Consider the following 18,961-nt stretch of genomic DNA (forward strand, 5'->3'; position numbering starts at 1 on the left):
GAGACCTGTCAATCACCAGACCAGGGCATGGAGAAGGGGCTGGTAGCGATGCCGGACTAGTCACATCGATCCCCATGGTCTCCGTTCAGCTTTTCAAATTAGATTTCCTCTGAATTGCTGCAGGATTTCAGGGAGATATACTTGGCTACAATGGTGTAGCCAGGCTCTACTTCATGCTGCCCGTGGTGGATAGTCCCTTTTAAATCTTTCACTAAGGTCTCATAAGTGTTTAATTTCTGATTTTCATCAGTATTTAGTCAGGGTGTTTTTTCCATGAGACATTTTCTCCTGTGCAAAAAAATAAATATTGCAAAAGCTTCTTCTGCCTATTGCAATGTGAAAAACAGATAAGCAGTAGGATTGCATCAATGTCCTCTCTGGTTTTCACAGAGCTATAGGATTGAATGGGTGATTTTGAGACATGCCGCAAATGAAGAAAAAAAAAAAAGTTGATGTCTACATGATTTTCTATAGAGTTTGCAAACACACACACGTGAACAGCATGATCGACAATAACGGGTATGCGCTCTATCCATGAGAAACAGATCGAACACGTGAAAGACTGCCATATGGATGGGGTCGAACAGCAGACTTTCCATCCACAGTCACCTTTACTTAAAAAAAATATATATACGGTATATATTTTTTTTTATTTATTGTCAAAAGTCAAAATGACAGCAAAAATTTACAAGAACAATAAAGGCAATGCATTTAGAAAAATCGGATGTTGTACGGTTCATCCATATGGGATCTGTGTTTTGTTTTTTTTTTTCGGGAAAAGGGGGGGCAGTGGATTTGCTTACTCATACTACTTTCATAGAAGTACACTTCCAAAACACAGAAAAGGCTAGTGCATGCTGCAATTTTCCTCATGTGGACATTTGGTCCGTTATTATTACAATAATTTGAACTGTCCAATTGAACATTGAATAACATTGGTCTTCGTGCTGTTTTCGTCACGTGCAGACCTTTCCAAAAAAATAAATAAATAAATAAATAAATATACGGTTGTGTGAATGTAACCTTACTTGTACCATTTGAAATCCTGCACATCCACAGGTGCCACAGGGAATGTTTCATATATCCCATTATGTGTAATTTTCTTGTATATTTTATTTTCCTTCCTTAGCCCATGAGTAAATTAAATTGCATGAGTAAATTGCAAATTACCCTCACGTCAGTCGTTCAGTCAGGGCTGAAGCACTGGAAAGTGGGATTCAGGAGTATGCGCAGGGTGGGGGGGGGGGGGGCAAAGACTAATAAAGCATATACAGTCACTGTGTGCTGTCCAACATCAATTTCGACCATTTGAGATGGGCTCCAAGACACAGTCCCACACCTTATGGAGGCCATCTCAAATAGAAGGAAACTGCAGGAAATGTATGACGCAGTCTCCATCATTAAAGTCAATTGATGCAAATATCTGAAACCCATTTTCCAAAACCGCTACAGAACCACCTACAATACAATGTGATGTGAACCCTGCCTTCCTCATATTGCTCACCTTTTTATACACAGATCACCTGGTATATATTAAATAGATGCAATAATAGCTAATACTTATAAGCAGCCTCTTTTTCTCATAGGGCTACTTACAGTATTTAAAAATGGGATTATTCACACATCTTTCTGTACTTACATTGGACATGTTTATAAAGTCAAATATTTTTGGTAGAATATATTTCTCATATCTTTACATATACACGGTATAAAATGCCTTTAATCACTTATACTTTTGTTCTCTATAAATGTATTAATTTCAACACTTGTGCATCTTATATTCTTTAATCACAAAATTGGTGACATATCGGGTCACTTATCAGACCCTAATATCATCTCAGGAACTTCTCAGTACTAATTCACTTTATTTAGATTTATATACACCACTGGCCAAATCACCCCCAATTACCCAATCCTACACCAGGAACCCCCTTTGATCAGCTCTTTTCAGCATAGCAGCAAGATGTAAACAGTGAATGAAGCCTATCAAGGACTGCATTCTAAAGCCGGCCAGACACACTGAATGGCTGTTGACTAAAGGCCCTGTCACACACACGAGATCGCTAAAGCGGGCTTTACACGCTACGATATATCTAACGAGATGTCGGCGGGATCACGTCGTAATGATATTGTAGCGTGTGACAGCTATGAACGAGCTGAAATACTCACCTTCTCGTTCATCGTTGACACGTCGCTCATTTTCTAAAAATCGAACGTCCTGTTCATTGTTCTCGAGGCAGCACACATCGCTCCGTGTGACACCCCGGGAACGATGAACACAGCTTACCTGCGTCCTGCCGGCAACGCTGAAGGAAGGAGGTGGGTGGGATGTTACGTCCCGCTCATCTCCGCCCCTCCGCTTCTGTTGGCCGGCCGCTGTGTGACGTCGCTGTGATGCCAAACGTCCCTCCCCCTTCAGGAATTGGATGTTCGTCTCCCACAGCGAGGTCATTTGGAAGGTAAGTAGGTGTGACGGGGGTTACAACATTGTGTGACACAGGCAAGAAATTGCCCGTGCCACACGAACGATGGGGGCGGGTGCGATCGCACGACAAATTGCAATGTGTAAAGCAGGCTTAACGAGATCGTTGCTGAGTCACAGTTTCTGTGACGCAACAACGATCTCGCCAGCGATCTCGTTACGTGTGACACCTACCAGCGATCAGGCCCCTGCTGGGAGATCTCTAGTCGTTGCCGAATGGTCCGGACCATTTTCTTCAAAGGCGATGTCCTGCTGGGCAGGACACATCGCTGTGTTTGACGCCTACCAACAACCTCCTAACAGGGTCCCAACGCCCGCAGAGATCGTTATACAGGTCGCTGATTGTTACTGCGTCGTTGGTAAGATCTGACTGTGTGACATCTCACCAGCGACCTCCCAGCGACCGTTATCAGGTCGTATCGTTGTCGGGATCGCTGGTAAGTCGTTGTGTGTGACAGCGCCTAAAGGCCCACTCACACACAACGACTTACCAGCGATCCCGAAACCGATGCGACCTGATAGGGATCGCAGGTAAGTCGCTAGGAGGTCGCAGGTGAGATGTCACACAGTCAGATCTTACCAGCGATGCAGGAACAATACAGGTCGCAGTAGCGACCTGTATAACGATCTCGGCAGTCACTGTGACCCTGTCACACAGTGTCAAACATAGGGATGTGTCCTGCCCAGCAGGACATCGCCTTTGAAGAAAATGGCCTACACCATTCTGCAAGGACTAGAGATCTCACAGCAGGGGCCTGATCACTGGTAGGTGTCACACATAACAAGATCGCTAACGAGATCGCTACTGTGTCACAGAAACCGTGACTCAGCTGCGATCTCGCTAGCGATCTCGTTATGTGTGACGGTACCTTTAACTCTACTCAGTCTCCCATACACAGAGAAAACCACTGGCTGACATATTGGCTCACAGCTTATCTACAGGAGAACAATGCATTCAAGAGTTTAAACATCGGCATGCCAGATAGGCATCTCCCACCCCCCCCCCCACCCCCATCAATAGGTCAGCTGGTGCCCCCATACAGTCAATATGTCTGACAGTCTAATGTGTATGGGATTCTTTAGGACAGGTCATCAGAAGCTTATGGCCAGACAACCCCTTTAAAGGGCTGACCTTTTGTTATTCAGGAGATAAGCTGCTGGCAGGGCCAGCTGTCACCTGTTTTCTCCAATTCTGGTTTCAAAACAAGTGAAGGTTTAGGAGGAGCTCAATTTTCATGTATATGAAGACAGGGAAGATAGTTATAGGCCGAAAAAGCCATCAGCCAATATGTAAGCAAGGCCTTTATTATTAACTCAGTGATCAAGGTGTGCTTATCTAACTAGACACAGAAAATAACATATCTTTGTACTGTGTTATCTAACTGCAGACAGCCACCAATTACAGTTATCTGTTTCATGTCTTGCTTTAGGATAAGGAGGTTTGTTCAGGAGACAATAAGCAATTTACATAAAAATAGACAAGCAGTGTGTCTCCTCTCCTCAATCCAATGTGTCTCCACTCTTAACGGAATTGCAATCAATATAAGGGTAAGGGAAAGTTCACACAGTGCGTTTTTCGCGGCGTTTTTGCGCAGTTTTCGGGTGCGTTTTTGCTCAGAAAACTGCATGACTTTGCTTCCCCAGCAAAGTCTATGAGTTTTCATTTTTGCTGTCTGCACACAGCATTTTTTTTCAGCTGCGTTTTTGTGGTGCCACAAAAACGCAGCATGTCAATTATTCCCGCGTTTTTCACTGCGCTTTTCATCCATTGAGTGCAATCGGATGTTGAAAGACGCAATGAGAAACGCAAATAGCTGCGTTTTGGTGCATTTCTAAGACCAAAAACGCAGCTATAAACGCAGGAGGTGGGTAGTAAAGTGACATGTACAGGAAGAGGATTCCTTCTGTCAGTAAATACAGAAGCGTGAATCCTCCCGGTACCGTCACCGCCGCGTCCACCTCCCGTCCTGTGCATGTATGCTGCCGTGCGGCGCCATGTCTGGGCGGGAGGTGGAAGCGGCAATCAAAAGTGAACAGTAGAAGAAAAAAAAAAAAGTTATACTCACCTGTCTGCAGACTCCCGGTGCCATGCCCGCTCCCATCTCCTCTCACGGTATCGCCACCCCCGCTCCGGCTGTGTGCAGACGGCCGGGAAACCTCCGATAGATGCAGGACCTGGCGATGGATCACCTGATGCAGTCACCTGACGCATCAGGTGATCGTAAGTATCGCGGTGACGCGGGCGCCCGGCCGGTTTAAGCTATCAGCGGATGCGTCAGGAGACTTCATCCCTGATTACCGGCAGCTGCTGCAGCGATCAGACAGGATCAGACTCCCACCCCATCGCTCCAGGAGCTGCCGGTAATCAGCACATAAGTATTTTTTTTTTTTTTTGCACCGATGCATCTGCTGATTGTATAAACGGCTTTTATACAATCAGCTGATGTGTGATGTGCTTCAGCCCCTAGAACCTGACACATCATCTGATCGCTTTGCCTTCCAGCAAACGATCAGATGATATTGGATCCGGATTGGACGGCGCGGTACCCTTGACCCAGGATTACTGCGGAGGGGGGTTCTTTATTTCAATAAAGATGGAGTCACTAATTGTGTTGTGTTTTATTTCTAATAAAAATATTTTTCTGTGTGTTGTGTTTTTTTTTATCTTTACTAGAAATTCATGGTGGCCATGCCTAATATTGGCGTGACACCATGAATTTCGGGCTTAGGGCCAGCTGATAATATAAAGCTAGCCCTAACCCCATTATTACCCAGCGAGCCACCCGGCATCAGGGCAGCTGGAAGAGTTGGATACAGCGCCAGAAGATGGCGCTTCTATGAAAGCGCCATTTTCTGGGGTGGCTGCGGGACTGCAATTCACAGCGGGGGTGCCCAGAAAGCATGGGCACCCTGCACTGTGGATTCCAATCCCCAGCTGCCTAGTTGTACCCGGCTGGACTCAAAAATTGGGCGAAGCTCACGTCATTTTTTTTTTTAAATTATTTCATGAAATTCATGAAATAATTAAAAAAAAGGGCTTCCCTATATTTTTGGTTCCCAGCCGGGTACAAATAGGCAGCTGGGGGTTGGGGGCAGCCCGTACCTGCCTGCTGTACCCGGCTAGCATACAAAAATATGGCGAAGCCTTCGGCAAGGTACCCAATCGGAACGCTGTTATGACCACCAATCGGAGTCGTGAGGGCGTTGTAAAATACACCGCAAAAACACACCCTGGGTCCTGCCTTCAGTCCTACGTCACTGCCTTCAGCGTCGTCGCGACCGTCGCTGCTGCAGTGTCAAACACAAGGATGCATGTGGCGCAGTGGGATAGCAGCGAACAAAAAATGACCTGGAATATTCAAGAGCGAGCAGCGATCTCACAGCAGGGGTCTGATCGTTCTTATGTGTCACACACACACACAGACGTCGCTGTTGAGGTCGTTGCTACGTCACAGAAAATGGCGACTTAGCAGCGACGTCATTGTCGTCGTCGCTGTGTGTGACACCACCATAAGAGGAGAGACAGGACTTCTAGTATCCTCACACAATATGATGTAATCGGTTTTAAGATCATATGTCCATCAACCATTAGAAATGGATCAAGCAGCAATCAGTTATCTTACCAGGACAAAAATTATTATATTTCATCCATATTATATTATAATATTGTTTGTCCAGCCAAAAAAATGATGGCAACAGGATAGGTGTTTTTGTTTTGTTTTTTAACTTTTGAAGCCTATGAAAAATGGATCTGTTAAATACAGATTTCTTTTTCTTCCATTTTTTTTTATGCTTAGGCTAGTTTCACACTTGTGTTGAACGGCATCCATTGCGTTGTGTGACGGATGCAACGGATGTGTTGCATATAGTGGCACAACGGATGCAACGGATCGTACAAAACAACAGAATCTGCTTTTAAGTTTTACCGGCGGCAGACTATTGTGAACGATCAGCCGATCGCTCACAGCAGCCGGTCGCCGGGTGATCAGCCGATCGCTCACAGCAGCCGGTCGCCGGGTGATCAGCCGATCGCTCACAGCAGCCGGTCGCCGGGTGATCAGCCCATCCTTCGGCCGCCGAGAATGTGTGCGGGGGCGGAGTGTGGGGTGGGTGGAGCCGAGTGGGGCCATGGCGCTGAGGAAGTCAGTGCCACGGGAACTGCACGGCTGGGGACAAGAATATATATATATGTATGTATGTATGTATGTATGTATGTATGTATGTATGTATGTATGTATGTATGTATGTATATGTATGTGTGTGTGTGTATATATATTATATATATATATATATATATATATATATATATACACATACTCACATGCGGAGTGCGGGAGGGGGCGGAGCCGAGCGGAGAAGTGTCGGGCTCCCTGCACACGTAGCCAGGGTAAATAAATATCGGGTAACCAAGCGAAGAACTTTGCTTGGTTACCCGATATTTACCTTGGTTACCAGTGTACACCGCTTAGCGCTGGCTCCCTGCACACGTAGCCAGGGTAAATATCGAGTTACTAAGCAAAGCGCTTTGCTTAGTAACCCAATGTGTACCCTGGCTACGTGTGCAGGGAGCCAGAGAGAGCATGCGCAGCGAAATCCTAAGGATTCCGCTGCTCAAAAAACTTTACATGCTGCGTTGCTTCCGCCCGGCGGAAGCAACGCAGCGTCGGCAGGCGGAAGCAACGCTGGTCCATCTCTCGCAATCCGTTGTCCATACAAGTCTATGGGAAGCAGCAGAATCCGTTAATGGATTCCGCTGTTTTCCAAACGGCGGATTGCAACTGAAGGAAAACAACGCAAGTGTGAAAGTAACCTTATTAGATCAGTGTCAAATATGATTACTTGTCATGTGAACAGTCAAGTAATCATCCATATGAAAGTGAAACAGTAAGCAAAAGATGGATCTTCTTCAAACGGCAGAAAGACAGATCACGACTGGACATGTGAACTTAAGGCTGCTTTACACCTTACAATTTCGCATACGATATCGTATGCGATGTAACCCGCCCCAATCGTATGTGCGGCACGTTCAATTTGTTGACCATGTCGCACAAACGATTATTTCCCGTCACACATACTTACCTCCCATACGACCTCGATGTGAGCGGCGAACAACCACTTCCTGGAGTGGGAGGGACGTGTGGCATCACCGCGACGTCACGCGGCAGCCGGACATTAGAAGCGGAGGGGCGGAGATGAGCGGGACGTAAACATCCCGCCCACCTCCATCCTTCCGCATTGCCGGCGGTAACCGCGGGACGCAGGTAAGCTGTGTTCATCATTCCCGGGGTGTCAGCGATGTGTGCTGCCTCGGGAACATTGAACAACCTGACGTTCAATTTTTAGTAATTGAACGACGTGCATGCGATCAACGTTTTAACGTTCAATCGCATGGAGGTTTCACACGCTACAATGTAACTAACGATGCCGGATTTGCGTCACTTACGACGTGACCCCACCGACAAATCGTTAGATAAATTGAAGCGTGTAAAGCCCGCTTTAGCCTAATACATCAAGTTACCGTATTTTTCGGACTATAAGACGCACCCTGGTTTTAGAGAAGGATAATAGGAAAATAAAATTTTAAGCAAAAAATGTGGTCATGACACTGTTATGGAGCGAGGATCTGCTCCATAACAGTGACACTATTATGGGGGTAATATCCCCAAATTCTATACTAAGGTACCCCATCCTGGCAATGATCCTCCTGCCTTGTGTATATATTTATGTCCCTCATCCTGGTATGGCCCTATCTTGCTATATACTGCATCCTGGTATGCGCTCCCATCCTGCTCATATACGCCATCATCCTGCTCATATACGCCATCATCCTGCTCATATACCCCCATCATCCTGCTCATATACCCCCATCCTTCGGCACACACAAAAAAAAAAAAAAACGTTTACACTCGCCTTTCCTCGATCTACGCAGCGTCGCTCCTCCTCCTGTCTGTGCCGGCAGTGCTGTGTTGAGCCTGCCACGTTCCCTGCAGCACTGCGATGTATTGTCCTCCAGTCTGCCAGCAGACTGGAGGACATCGCGATGCTGCAAGGGAACGGTGAGTACATTGATTCACTGCACCCCGGGCTGATGATGATGATGCGCGGGGGGCAGTGAATACAGCCGAGCATGATCACTCTAGGCTGTAGTTGCCAGGGGTGATCACGGCCGGCTGTTACTTATGCGCGCGTCCCTGCCCATCATCCCGCCCACCTATCAGCCCCGGCTTCAGCGTTGAGAGATGGGCGAGAGGATGGGTGTGCATATGTAATGAGCGGGCCCACGTGGTCACGGCAGGTGCTGCTGCTGCCTGCTCGTGCCCCCGATGACCCGCACCACCGCAGCACCCTAATTCCCCGCAGCCATGCCCTACATTCAGCCCATTAGACGCACCCCCCACTTTCCCCCAACATTTGGGGGGGGGAGTGCGTCTTGTGGTCCGAAAAATACGGTACCTTAGGCTATTGCAGATTTGGTACAGAATTTTTTTTTGCATGAAATCTGCACCTTCTGGCAGAAAAAAACATTAATGGCAGATCTATCACAGGCTCCACAAACCAGTCAGGTAACAGCTCAGGTTATTCAGAAAATAGATGAAATCTCTTTAAAGGCCATTTTATACAACTGTTTTTTACTCATTTGTGTTAAGGCTGTGAATCGTCAGATTCGAACGAACAATCTCATATATGCTTAGGAGTCCATTAGTTTGGGTCATGAGACCCACAATGAGGCAGGTACTTGGAGCTACACAGAGACTTTGGCAGCATCAGGCATCGCATGACCAAAGTCTGCTTTGTGCCACTGCTCCTTCGCTGCACTATGAGGCTATGTGGCGCACACAGCGTTTTTTTTACGCTGCTTTTGTGCGTTTTTGGCCGCAAAAAAAACGCACAAGAAAACGCACGGAAAAAAACACACCAGTAAAAAATGCATGCGTTTTTACCGCGTTTCGTTGCGTTTTTTCCTGCGTTTTGCTGTGTTTTTTCAATAGATTCCATGGGTGAAAAACGCAGTAAAACGCAGGAAAGAATTGACATGTCCATTTTTTTTTAGCTCAGAAATGCAACAAAAAAAAAAAAAGTTGTGTGCTGACAGCAAAAATGAAAACTCAAACACTCTGCTGGGGAAGCAAAGTCATGCAGTTTTGAGCCCAAAAACGCACCCGAAAAATGCTCAGTGCACACAGCCTAAAGGTCAATGAGGTCACTTTGCGGCACATACCCTACTGTGACAAGCAAGTCAATGAGTAAGGCTAAGTTCACACTTCCGTGGTTTTGCATCAGTCACATGCGCATGTGACTGATGCGTTGTACAACGGATGACAACGGTGACAAAGAAAAGAATTTCTTTGTCGGACTCCGTTGTGTGTGGGGGGTGGAGTGAGTGTGTGTGTGTGTGTGTGTGTGTGTGTGTGTGTGTGTGTGTGTGTGTGTGTGTGTGTGTGTGTGTGTGTGTGTGTGTGTGTGTGTGTGTGTGTGTGTGTGTGTGTACATGCGGAGTGCGGGAGGGGGCGGAGCCGAGCGGAGCTGTGGAGCTGAGGACGTCAGAGCCGCAGGGACTGCAGGGCTGGGGACGAGTGTGTGTGTGTGTACACATGCGAAGTGCGGGAGGGGGCGGAGCCGAGTGGGGAAGTGTCGGCCTCCCTGCACACTATATCCAGGGTAAATATCGGGTAAAAGCAAAGCACTTTTTGCTTGGTTACCCAATATTTATCTTGGATACCAGCTTAGCGCGGGCTCCCTGCACCCGTAACCACTGTAAATATCGGGTAACTAACCAAAGCGCATTGCTTGGTTACCCGATATTTATCCTGGTTACGGGGGCGGGGAGCCAGAGAGCGCATGCGCAGCGAAATCCTACGGATCGCGCTGCTCAAAAAACGTTACATGCTGCGTTGCTCCCGCCCGGCGGTCAGTTAAAAAACGACTGACCGCGACGCAGCAGATGCAACGCAGCATCATCAGTCACAATCCGTCACTAATAGAAGCCTATGGGGAAAAACAGGATTCCTGCAAAATATTTTGCAGGATACCGTAATTCCTCAAGGCTACGGATTGTGACTGATGAAAAACAACGGAAGTGTGAACTTAGCCTAAGAAAATCAGACTGCTGGATTTTTTTAGATCTGTTTGTTGAGCAGATGTGCAATGTGAACCCATCATCTTCCATAGTGCCGGGATTTACCAGCGGCAATAAGTGAAGTTCGGTAGTGAGACAACTGATGATGATAAAGTCGCCGTGTTGCCCAGCTAAATAAAGACAAGAAGGTTCACCTGCTATACAGACATGATTAGCCCAAGACTTGTAAACATTCCATTTGGATGTGAAGTCTCAAGCAAGAATACATAAGTCACTAATCAGTCAGAAATCAATATAAGAAAAATGTATCCAAGAAAACATTACACAATGAATAGTCATAATGAACTACACATTACTTATTAGAAGCTAGTTAACACTTTGCACTTGGTAAGCTCACAGCTCAGAAATAATTTTCTTGATGCATTAAACACCACAGTTAGCAATGCTGGAAAATCTGTCTAAAATTGCCAAGTTTCATTTGGATCAAACAAGTGGAAACGGAATTTATAAGAGCTGGCGATCACAGAGCCTCTCCCAGGCACACTCACGTGGACAACATAATGGCTGCAGAACTAAATGTTCCATTGAAATACAGGACAGCGATGTAAAGCAGATGTCTGATGCTACTGTGAGGTCCCTGTATATCACACCGATTCCCACAGCAAGGAGTAAATACACAATAGGGAAGGTACGTTTGTTGTTATTACAGGGCTCAGAGCTGTGCCCTCAGGCTATAGGGTTTGCAGAGCGATGTATTGTCAGGACAGGATGGGAGTGACACAACACAATACCCTACACGTGCTGTGCTGCTGAGAACATGACTCCCACCAAAGGCCATGAATGATCCTCCCCAGCCAAAAAAACAAACATTGTCCCAGACTGGCACTTGGGATTGTGGGGTGAAAGAGGCGGCACTGCCCCGTGTCCCTCCCCTTCTCCTATGAATGGAAAGCACAGTACTTAGAGGCTCAAAACGTGGCAGACTCTACTAAGTAGCTTCTTGTTTCCATTTTCACATGGAGGCGGACTAGGGTGGGCTTCTATTTAACCCCCACACAGCTAAGCTCCACAATACATTGCATAACACTGAATGTCAGCTGAGAACCATGTGAGAAAGCATGAAAGGCTGGAATCTATGCAGTCCTGGGTAAGATACACACAGAGTCCACCGAAACTGATCCAGGAAACTTTATATACAATGGTTCTTAAAGTGGTTGATGCCCTTCAAACACCATTCCAGCATTTGTTTGTTTTTATTTCAGCGCTGGAGGGGTGCCCTCTGTCTTAAGGTGGTGTCACACACAGCGACGACGACAATGACATCGCTGCTAAGTCGCCATTTTCTGTGACGTAGCAATGACCTCAACAGCGACGTCGCTGTGTGTGACACATAACAACGATCAGACCCCTGCTGCGAAATCGCTGCTCGCTCCTGAATATTACAGGTCATTTTTTGATCGCTGCTATCCCGCTGCGCCATGATGATAAGCTCAGCATCCTTGTGTTTGACACCGCAGCAGCAACGGTCGCGACGACGCTGAAGGTAGGACAAGGGCGTGTTTTTGCAGTGTATTTTGCAATGCCCCTACGACTCAGATTGGTGGTTACAACAGCGTTCCGATTGGGTACGTTGCCGAAGGCGTTACAGTGATTTCATTCTTTGTTCCACATAGTAGATTCTCTGTCTGGTGTCGCTAGTGTCGTTCTTTGTGGATCTGAATGAAATGAAATAGAATGAATGAAAGCACTACTGCGTCTTCCTTTGTTTGGCACGGTCACCCAATCAGGCGCCGCTGTAGTGATCACCAATCGGAATAGAGGGGCGTGAAAAAAGGCAACGCAAAACATGTCTAGGGGTAAACACCACGCCTCTATCAAGGTCTGAGTCGTCGCATAGCGACGCGTGTGACACCGCACAACGACCGTCGAGGTCGCTATGATCGCTGCTCCGTCGCTGCTTAAAATTACATGTTTGACAGCTAACTAGCGATCATCTAAGGTCGCTGTTACGTCACAGGAAATGGTGACGTAACAGCGACGTCGTTGTGTGTGAACCCAGCTTTATACTCACCTGCCATCATCTTCAATCGCCAGAGCTCCGGTCGGTGTCTGGGAACTTGTGACCTGCCAGCAGCTCTAGCGTTTCATAGAGCACTCCTAATGTCACAACTCCATGTAACTATGAGAGAAAAATTGTATGAAAAATACCCTGAATATAAATAAATAAATTGCAAGTGCTTAATAACAGGGTACTTAGTGTATACATTTTTGCAAAAAGGTAAAAAGCTGTCTCACCTCGTCACGGTGTACCCATCTGAGACAGTCCCTAACCTACTGAAGTTAAAAACATTATCAATACCTGACTTGTGTCATGTCAAAACTCCAATATGGATGGTGGCAAGTGGTTAGCTGTGTCCCAGATAAAATACACAGCAAAGCGAGACGCAATCAGCTGTTCAGTCTCAGTACCAGGAGGGCTGCACCCCCAACCTGCAACCAAGCAAGAAAACATACAAAAAACACAAAAACCTGAGCTGAAACAATGTAAGGGTATTTTTCATACAATTTTTCTCCTTGGTTTTTTCTAGTCTTAAGGCTGCAATTCACATGCTTAATGTTGCATGTTTACTGAACATTGTTTCAGCTCAGGTTTTTGTGTTTTTTGTATGTTTTCTTGCTTGGTTGCAGGTTGGGGGTGCAGCCCTCCTGGTACTGAGACTGAACAGCTGATTGCGTCTCGCTTTGCTGTGTATTTTATCTGGGACACAGCTAACCACTTGCCACCATCCATATTGGAGTTTGACATGACACAAGTCAGGTATTGATAATGTTTTTAACTTCAGTAGGTTAGGGACTGTCTCAGATGGGTACACCGTGACGAGGTGAGACAGCTTTTTACCTTTTTGCAAAAATGTATACACTAAGTACCCTGTTATTAAGCACTTGCAATTTATTTATTTATATTCAGGGTATTTTTCATACAATTTTTCTCCTTGGTTTTTTCTAGTCTTAAGGCTGCAATTCACATGCTTAATGTTGCATGTTTACTGAACATTGTTTCAGCTCAGGTTTTTGTGTTTTTTGTATGTAACTATGAGAGCCTAGTTCTGGCTCTCACAGACTTGCACTGCGAACTTGTGAAGTAACTTCTGAATTTCGGACAGTCGTAAGTTACAGGTATAAGATGGCGCCGCAGGACACCGGTAAGACATCGAAAAACGAACCTGCTTGAGGGCTAGTAAAACAAGGAGGGGGGGTGAAGAGGGATTTCATTTAAAAGCACTACTGCAGCGGTGCTGGGGGAAAAACGCTGGAGTGGTACTTTAAAAGGGGTATTCCCTTTTCCAAGATCCTATCCCAATATGTAGTAGGTGTAATAATAATATTATTAGCAAACACCTCCAATTAGAAATGTAGTATAGTTCCCCTGATATAGCCATGTCTCTTAAGGGGGCTTTACACGCTACGACATCGCTAATGCAAACTCGTTGGGGGTCACAGAATTGGTGACGCACATCCGGTCGCATTAGCGATGCCGTTGCGTGTGACACCTATGAGCGATTTTGCATCGTTGCAAAAACGTGCAAAATCGCTCATCGGTGACATGGGGGTCCATTCTCAAAAATCGTTACTGCAGCAGTAACGAGGTTGTTCCTCGTTCCTGCGGCAGCACACATTGGTACGTGTGACACCGCAGGAACGAGGAACCTCTCCTTACCTGCCTCCCGGCCGCTATGCGGAAGGAAGGAGGTGGGCGGGATGTTACGTCCCGCTCATCTCCGCCCCTCCGCTTCTATTGGGCGGCGGTTCAGTGACGCAGCTGTGACGCTGAATAAACCGCCCCCTTAGAAAGGAGGCGGTTCGCCGGTCACAGCGACGTCGCCGGGCAGGTAAGTCTGTGTGACGGGTCCGGGCGATGTTGTGCGGCACAGTCAGCGATTTGCCCGTGTCGCACAACAGATGGGGGCGGGTACCCACGCTAGCGATATCAGAGCGTGTAAAGCGGCCTTTACTCAAATGTAGGGCTTTACAGCTTAGTTGCTTGTGGTCGTAACCATGTATACCTAACTATATAACTAATGCCCCTGTCACATTTAATGACTTACTAGCGACCCCGAAAACGATGTGACCCGATAAGGATCGCTGGTAAGTCGCTGGGAGGTCGCTGGTGAGATGTCACACACTCAGATCTTACCAACGAAGAGTAACGATCATTGACCTGTATAATGATCTCGGCGGCGTTGGGACTGTGTTAGGAGGTCGTTGGTAGGCGTCAAACACAGCGATGTGTCCTGCCCAGCAGGACATTGGCTTTGAAGAAAATGGTCCCAACCATTCAGCAACGACTAGCGATCTCACAGCAGGGGCCTGATCGCTGGTAGGTGTCACACATAACAAGATCGCTGCTGCGACGTAGCAACAATCTCGTTAGCGATCTCGTTGTGTGTGATGGGGCCTTAACTCTCACTACCTGAGTGGATGTAACAATGGATTCCTAAACTGCACATGAGGTTAGAGACTTGGCAATATCAGAACTATACTACATTTCTAATTGGAGGTATTTGCTAATATTCATATTACTACACCTTCTACAGATTAGGATAGGATCCTGAAGAAGAGAATACTCCTGTATAGCAAAGCTTTAAAAGGAGTTGTACCAAAACTTATTTTGTGAACTGATAGGTTATACGAGTATGGTCTCTTGGACCCCCAACAGTATTGAGGGCTAGGGATCCTATTCCCAGACAAAAAATTGGCTGCTTCACAGCCAAATGTGAGCTCATTTTTCAAATGAAAATGGGGAAGGGTGACAGAAGTGAGCGTAGCACAAAATGGACCACCATCTTACTTATGTGACCTAAAAGGACAGGTGATCGATACTGTTTTTCTTAGGAGCACACATTGCATTCAAAGGGAATTTGTCACCAGGTTTTTGCTCGCCCATCTGAGAGCAGCATAATGCAGAGATAGAGACCCCGATTTCAGCGATGTGTCACTTACTGAGCATTTTGCGCCATTTTGATAAAATCACTTTTCTCTGCTGCAGATCTAGCAGTTATACAGAGCTCATGAATATGCTGGACTACCTGCAGCACGACAAGTAGTCCTCTAATGATAATCTACTGCTGATTAATCAGTGATTTTATCAAAAACACACTAAGCAGCCTAGTAAGTGACACACCGCTGGAATCAGGATCATTGCCCCTACGTTATGCCGTTATGCTACTCTCAGATTACGGGCAAAAACCTAGTGACAGATTCGCTTTAAAGAAAACCTGCTCTTCATAGATTCTTAAAATGCATTTGTACACTGCACGATCATCGAGAACAAGCGATCCTAGCAACATGAATGTCTCAATAATCGCGCAATTTAAAAAGACTACCAAACGAGTAAACCACTCACTCGTCAGAAGTCCTCTTTTGCTGTTCCCAAAGATCCATCATTCTCAGCAGCACATTGTCTTGTGTAATCAGGACTTGTGCTGCCATGAACATTGCCAGATTATGGCACAGAACCATATAATAATGACTTGTCTGCCAGGCTATTGCTGTGGGCACATAAAATATAACAGCCCACCTAGTTTCTGAAATTCCCAACAACAGGAACTGTTTTTAGTTTGGATATAAAAAAATTAAGAACATCACACTGAAGTGTATTAGGAGCATTTAATTCTTATAAGGTCATTGACAAAATAGCCAGATCATAGCACTTAATGGGAAGATAAACAAGTCCTATATGTTACAGCAAAAATGTACAAATCTCTGGGTCAGGAATTAATACTTTACACAGGATTTACACACACTGATGATAACTTCTGGTCAAGATGTTGACAATCAACATGTGATTGTGAAGAAATCATGAAGTATCACATCAGCATGATCACACAGCTCTTATCACTAATCAGCAGCAGACCACCAGCATCCAGCTCTTCTATAGAGGACCAGGTATCAGCCATCTCCCTCCATTCACCTCCAGTAGATCAGTAATACCATCATTATTCCCGCCAGTCACATCTGGTAAACCAGGACACCAGCATCATGATCATTATTCCCACCAGGAGACCAGTACCGCCACCATTATTCCCACCAGTCACCTCCTGGAGACCAGTACCACCATCATTTCCAGCGCTCATCCCGTTACACCGGTACCACCAATATTCTCAGCGCTCATCCCCTGTTAAACCGGTACCCCCATTACTCCCAGCGCTCATCCTCTATTAGACCGGTACCGCCATTACTCCCAGCGCTCATCCCATTAGACCAGTACCCCCATTTCTCCCAGCGCTCATCCCCATTAAGACCGGTACCGCCATTACTCCCAGTGCTCATCCCGTTAGACCATTCACCTCCAGTAGATTAGTATCACCATCATTATTCCCGCCAGTCACGTCTGGTAGACCAGGACACCAGCATCATGATCATTATTCCCACCAGGAGACTAGTACCGCCACCATTATTCACATCACCTCCTGTAGACCAGTACCAACATCATTCCCAGCGCTCATTCCGTTAGACCGGTACCGCCATTACTCCCAGCGCTCATCCCCTGTTAGACCTGTATCGCCATTACTCTCAGCGCTCATCCCCTGTTAAACCACTACCCCCATTACTCCCAGCGCTCATCCCCTGTTAGACCGGTACCCCCATTACTCCCAGCGCTCATCCCCTGTTAGACCGGTACCCCCATTACTCCCAGCGCTCATCCCGTTAGACCAGTAGCCCCATTACTCCCAGCGCTCATCCCCTGTTAGACCGGTACCCCCATTACTCCCAGCGCTCATCCCGTTAGACCAGTACCCCCATTACTCCCAGCGCTCATCCCATTAGACCGGTACCACCATTACTCCCAGCGCTCATCCCATTAGACCGGTACCCCCATTACTCCCAGCGCTCATCCCGTTAGACCGGTACCCCCATTACTCCCACCACTCAACTCCTGTTACACCAGTAACCCCATTACTCCCACCAGTCATCTCTTGTAGACCAGCACCACCATTATTCCCAGCAGCTCATCCCCAGTTAGACCGGTACCCCCATTACTCCCAGCGCTCATCCCGTTAGACCATTCACCTCCAGTAGATTAGTATCACCATCATTATTCCCGCCAGTCACGTCTGGTAGACCAGGACACCAGCATCATGATCATTATTCCCACCAGGAGACTAGTACCGCGACCATTATTCACATCACCTCCTGTAGACCAGTACCAACATCATTCCCAGCGCTCATTCTGTTAGCCGGGACCGCCATTACTCCCAGCGCTCATCCCATTAGACCGGTACTCCCATTACTCCCAGCGATCATCCCATTAGACCGGTACCCCCATTACTCCCAGCGATCATCCCATTAGACCGGTACCCCCATTACTCCCACCACTCACCTCCTGTTAGACCAGTAACCCCATTACTTCCACCAGTCATCTCTTGTAGACCAGTACCACCATTATTCCAATCACTCACCTCCTGTAGACCAGGCAGTCCATATGGTTGATCTCCTTGTCGGAGCGGTATCGCCGGTAATCCTCCCACAGGTCCTTGATGGCGGTGACGGCCAAGATGAAGAGCACCGGGGCCAGGGCCAGCTCCGGCTTGAAAGCGTTGACCGCGGGCACGAAGTTGAGCAGCGCGATGAACACGAAGTAGACATTGGCCAGACGGTGGAACTGCTCGAACAGGTTCTTGGGCAGGAAGGACAGCGCCGTGTATTTGGTGGTCTTGATGGAGTTGCCCGCATACTGCCGGTTGGGGTTCTCCGCCGCCGTCTTGCCAGTCGCCTCATACAGCAGACTGGAGCGGACCGTCCTCGCCTTGTTTTCCTTCTTGCTTTTCCTCCGCTTCTTCTTCCTCCTCACGGTGCCCTGCTCCTCTCTTGCCACCTGGCACTTAGGGTCTCCGTTGCCTCCGGCCGCCGCCTCCATCCCCGGGCAAGACTACGAGCACTCGGCAGGCAGAGAAGTCAGTGCTCCCTCATGTCCGGCTACAGGCCGGCCGGCTCTCATCCTCCCGCATGTGACGTGAGGGAACACAGCATCACCCGGTTTATTTTCTCCTCTGATATTTCGGGTTCCCGCTTTGAACTTTCGTCTCCAAACTTTTTTGAGTGTTGCTGTAAGTCCCGCCCTCATCCTCCCCGGGAGCGCGGCCTCGTCACCAATGGCAGCCAGCCGCACAGCTTCCGCTCCACCACAACACTGACTGGGAAGATGGGGGAGGTTGTCATATCTCTGGTGGAGCGGCCTCAGCGTTATCTCCCTCCCTGCGCCTCAGCGTTATCTCCCTCCTTGAGCCTCAGCGTTATCTCTGTTATCTCCCTCCTTGCACCTTATCTACCTCATTGCGCCTCAGCGTTATCTCCCTCCTTGCGCCGCAGCATTATCTCTGTCTGTTCGCCTCAGCGTTATG

At 47.3% G+C, this 18,961-nt stretch overlaps 1 protein-coding gene across 1 annotated transcript in view; it reads right to left on the reverse strand.

Annotated features, from left to right (window-relative positions):
- Positions 1-18,732, reverse strand: part of ATP10A (ATPase phospholipid transporting 10A (putative)) — a 292,107-nt gene extending 273,375 nt beyond the window's left edge. Inside the window, exon 1 of the mRNA XM_075336608.1 lies at positions 18,020-18,732. Coding sequence (XP_075192723.1) covers positions 18,020-18,477 — 458 coding nt within the window. The 5' untranslated portion in view covers positions 18,478-18,732. The remainder of the gene's footprint in view (positions 1-18,019) is intronic.
- Between the last annotated feature and the right edge of the window lie 229 nt (positions 18,733-18,961).

The sequence above is a fragment of the Anomaloglossus baeobatrachus genome, chromosome 2, assembly GCF_048569485.1.
Source record: "Anomaloglossus baeobatrachus isolate aAnoBae1 chromosome 2, aAnoBae1.hap1, whole genome shotgun sequence".
Lineage (NCBI taxonomy): Eukaryota > Metazoa > Chordata > Amphibia > Anura > Aromobatidae > Anomaloglossus > Anomaloglossus baeobatrachus.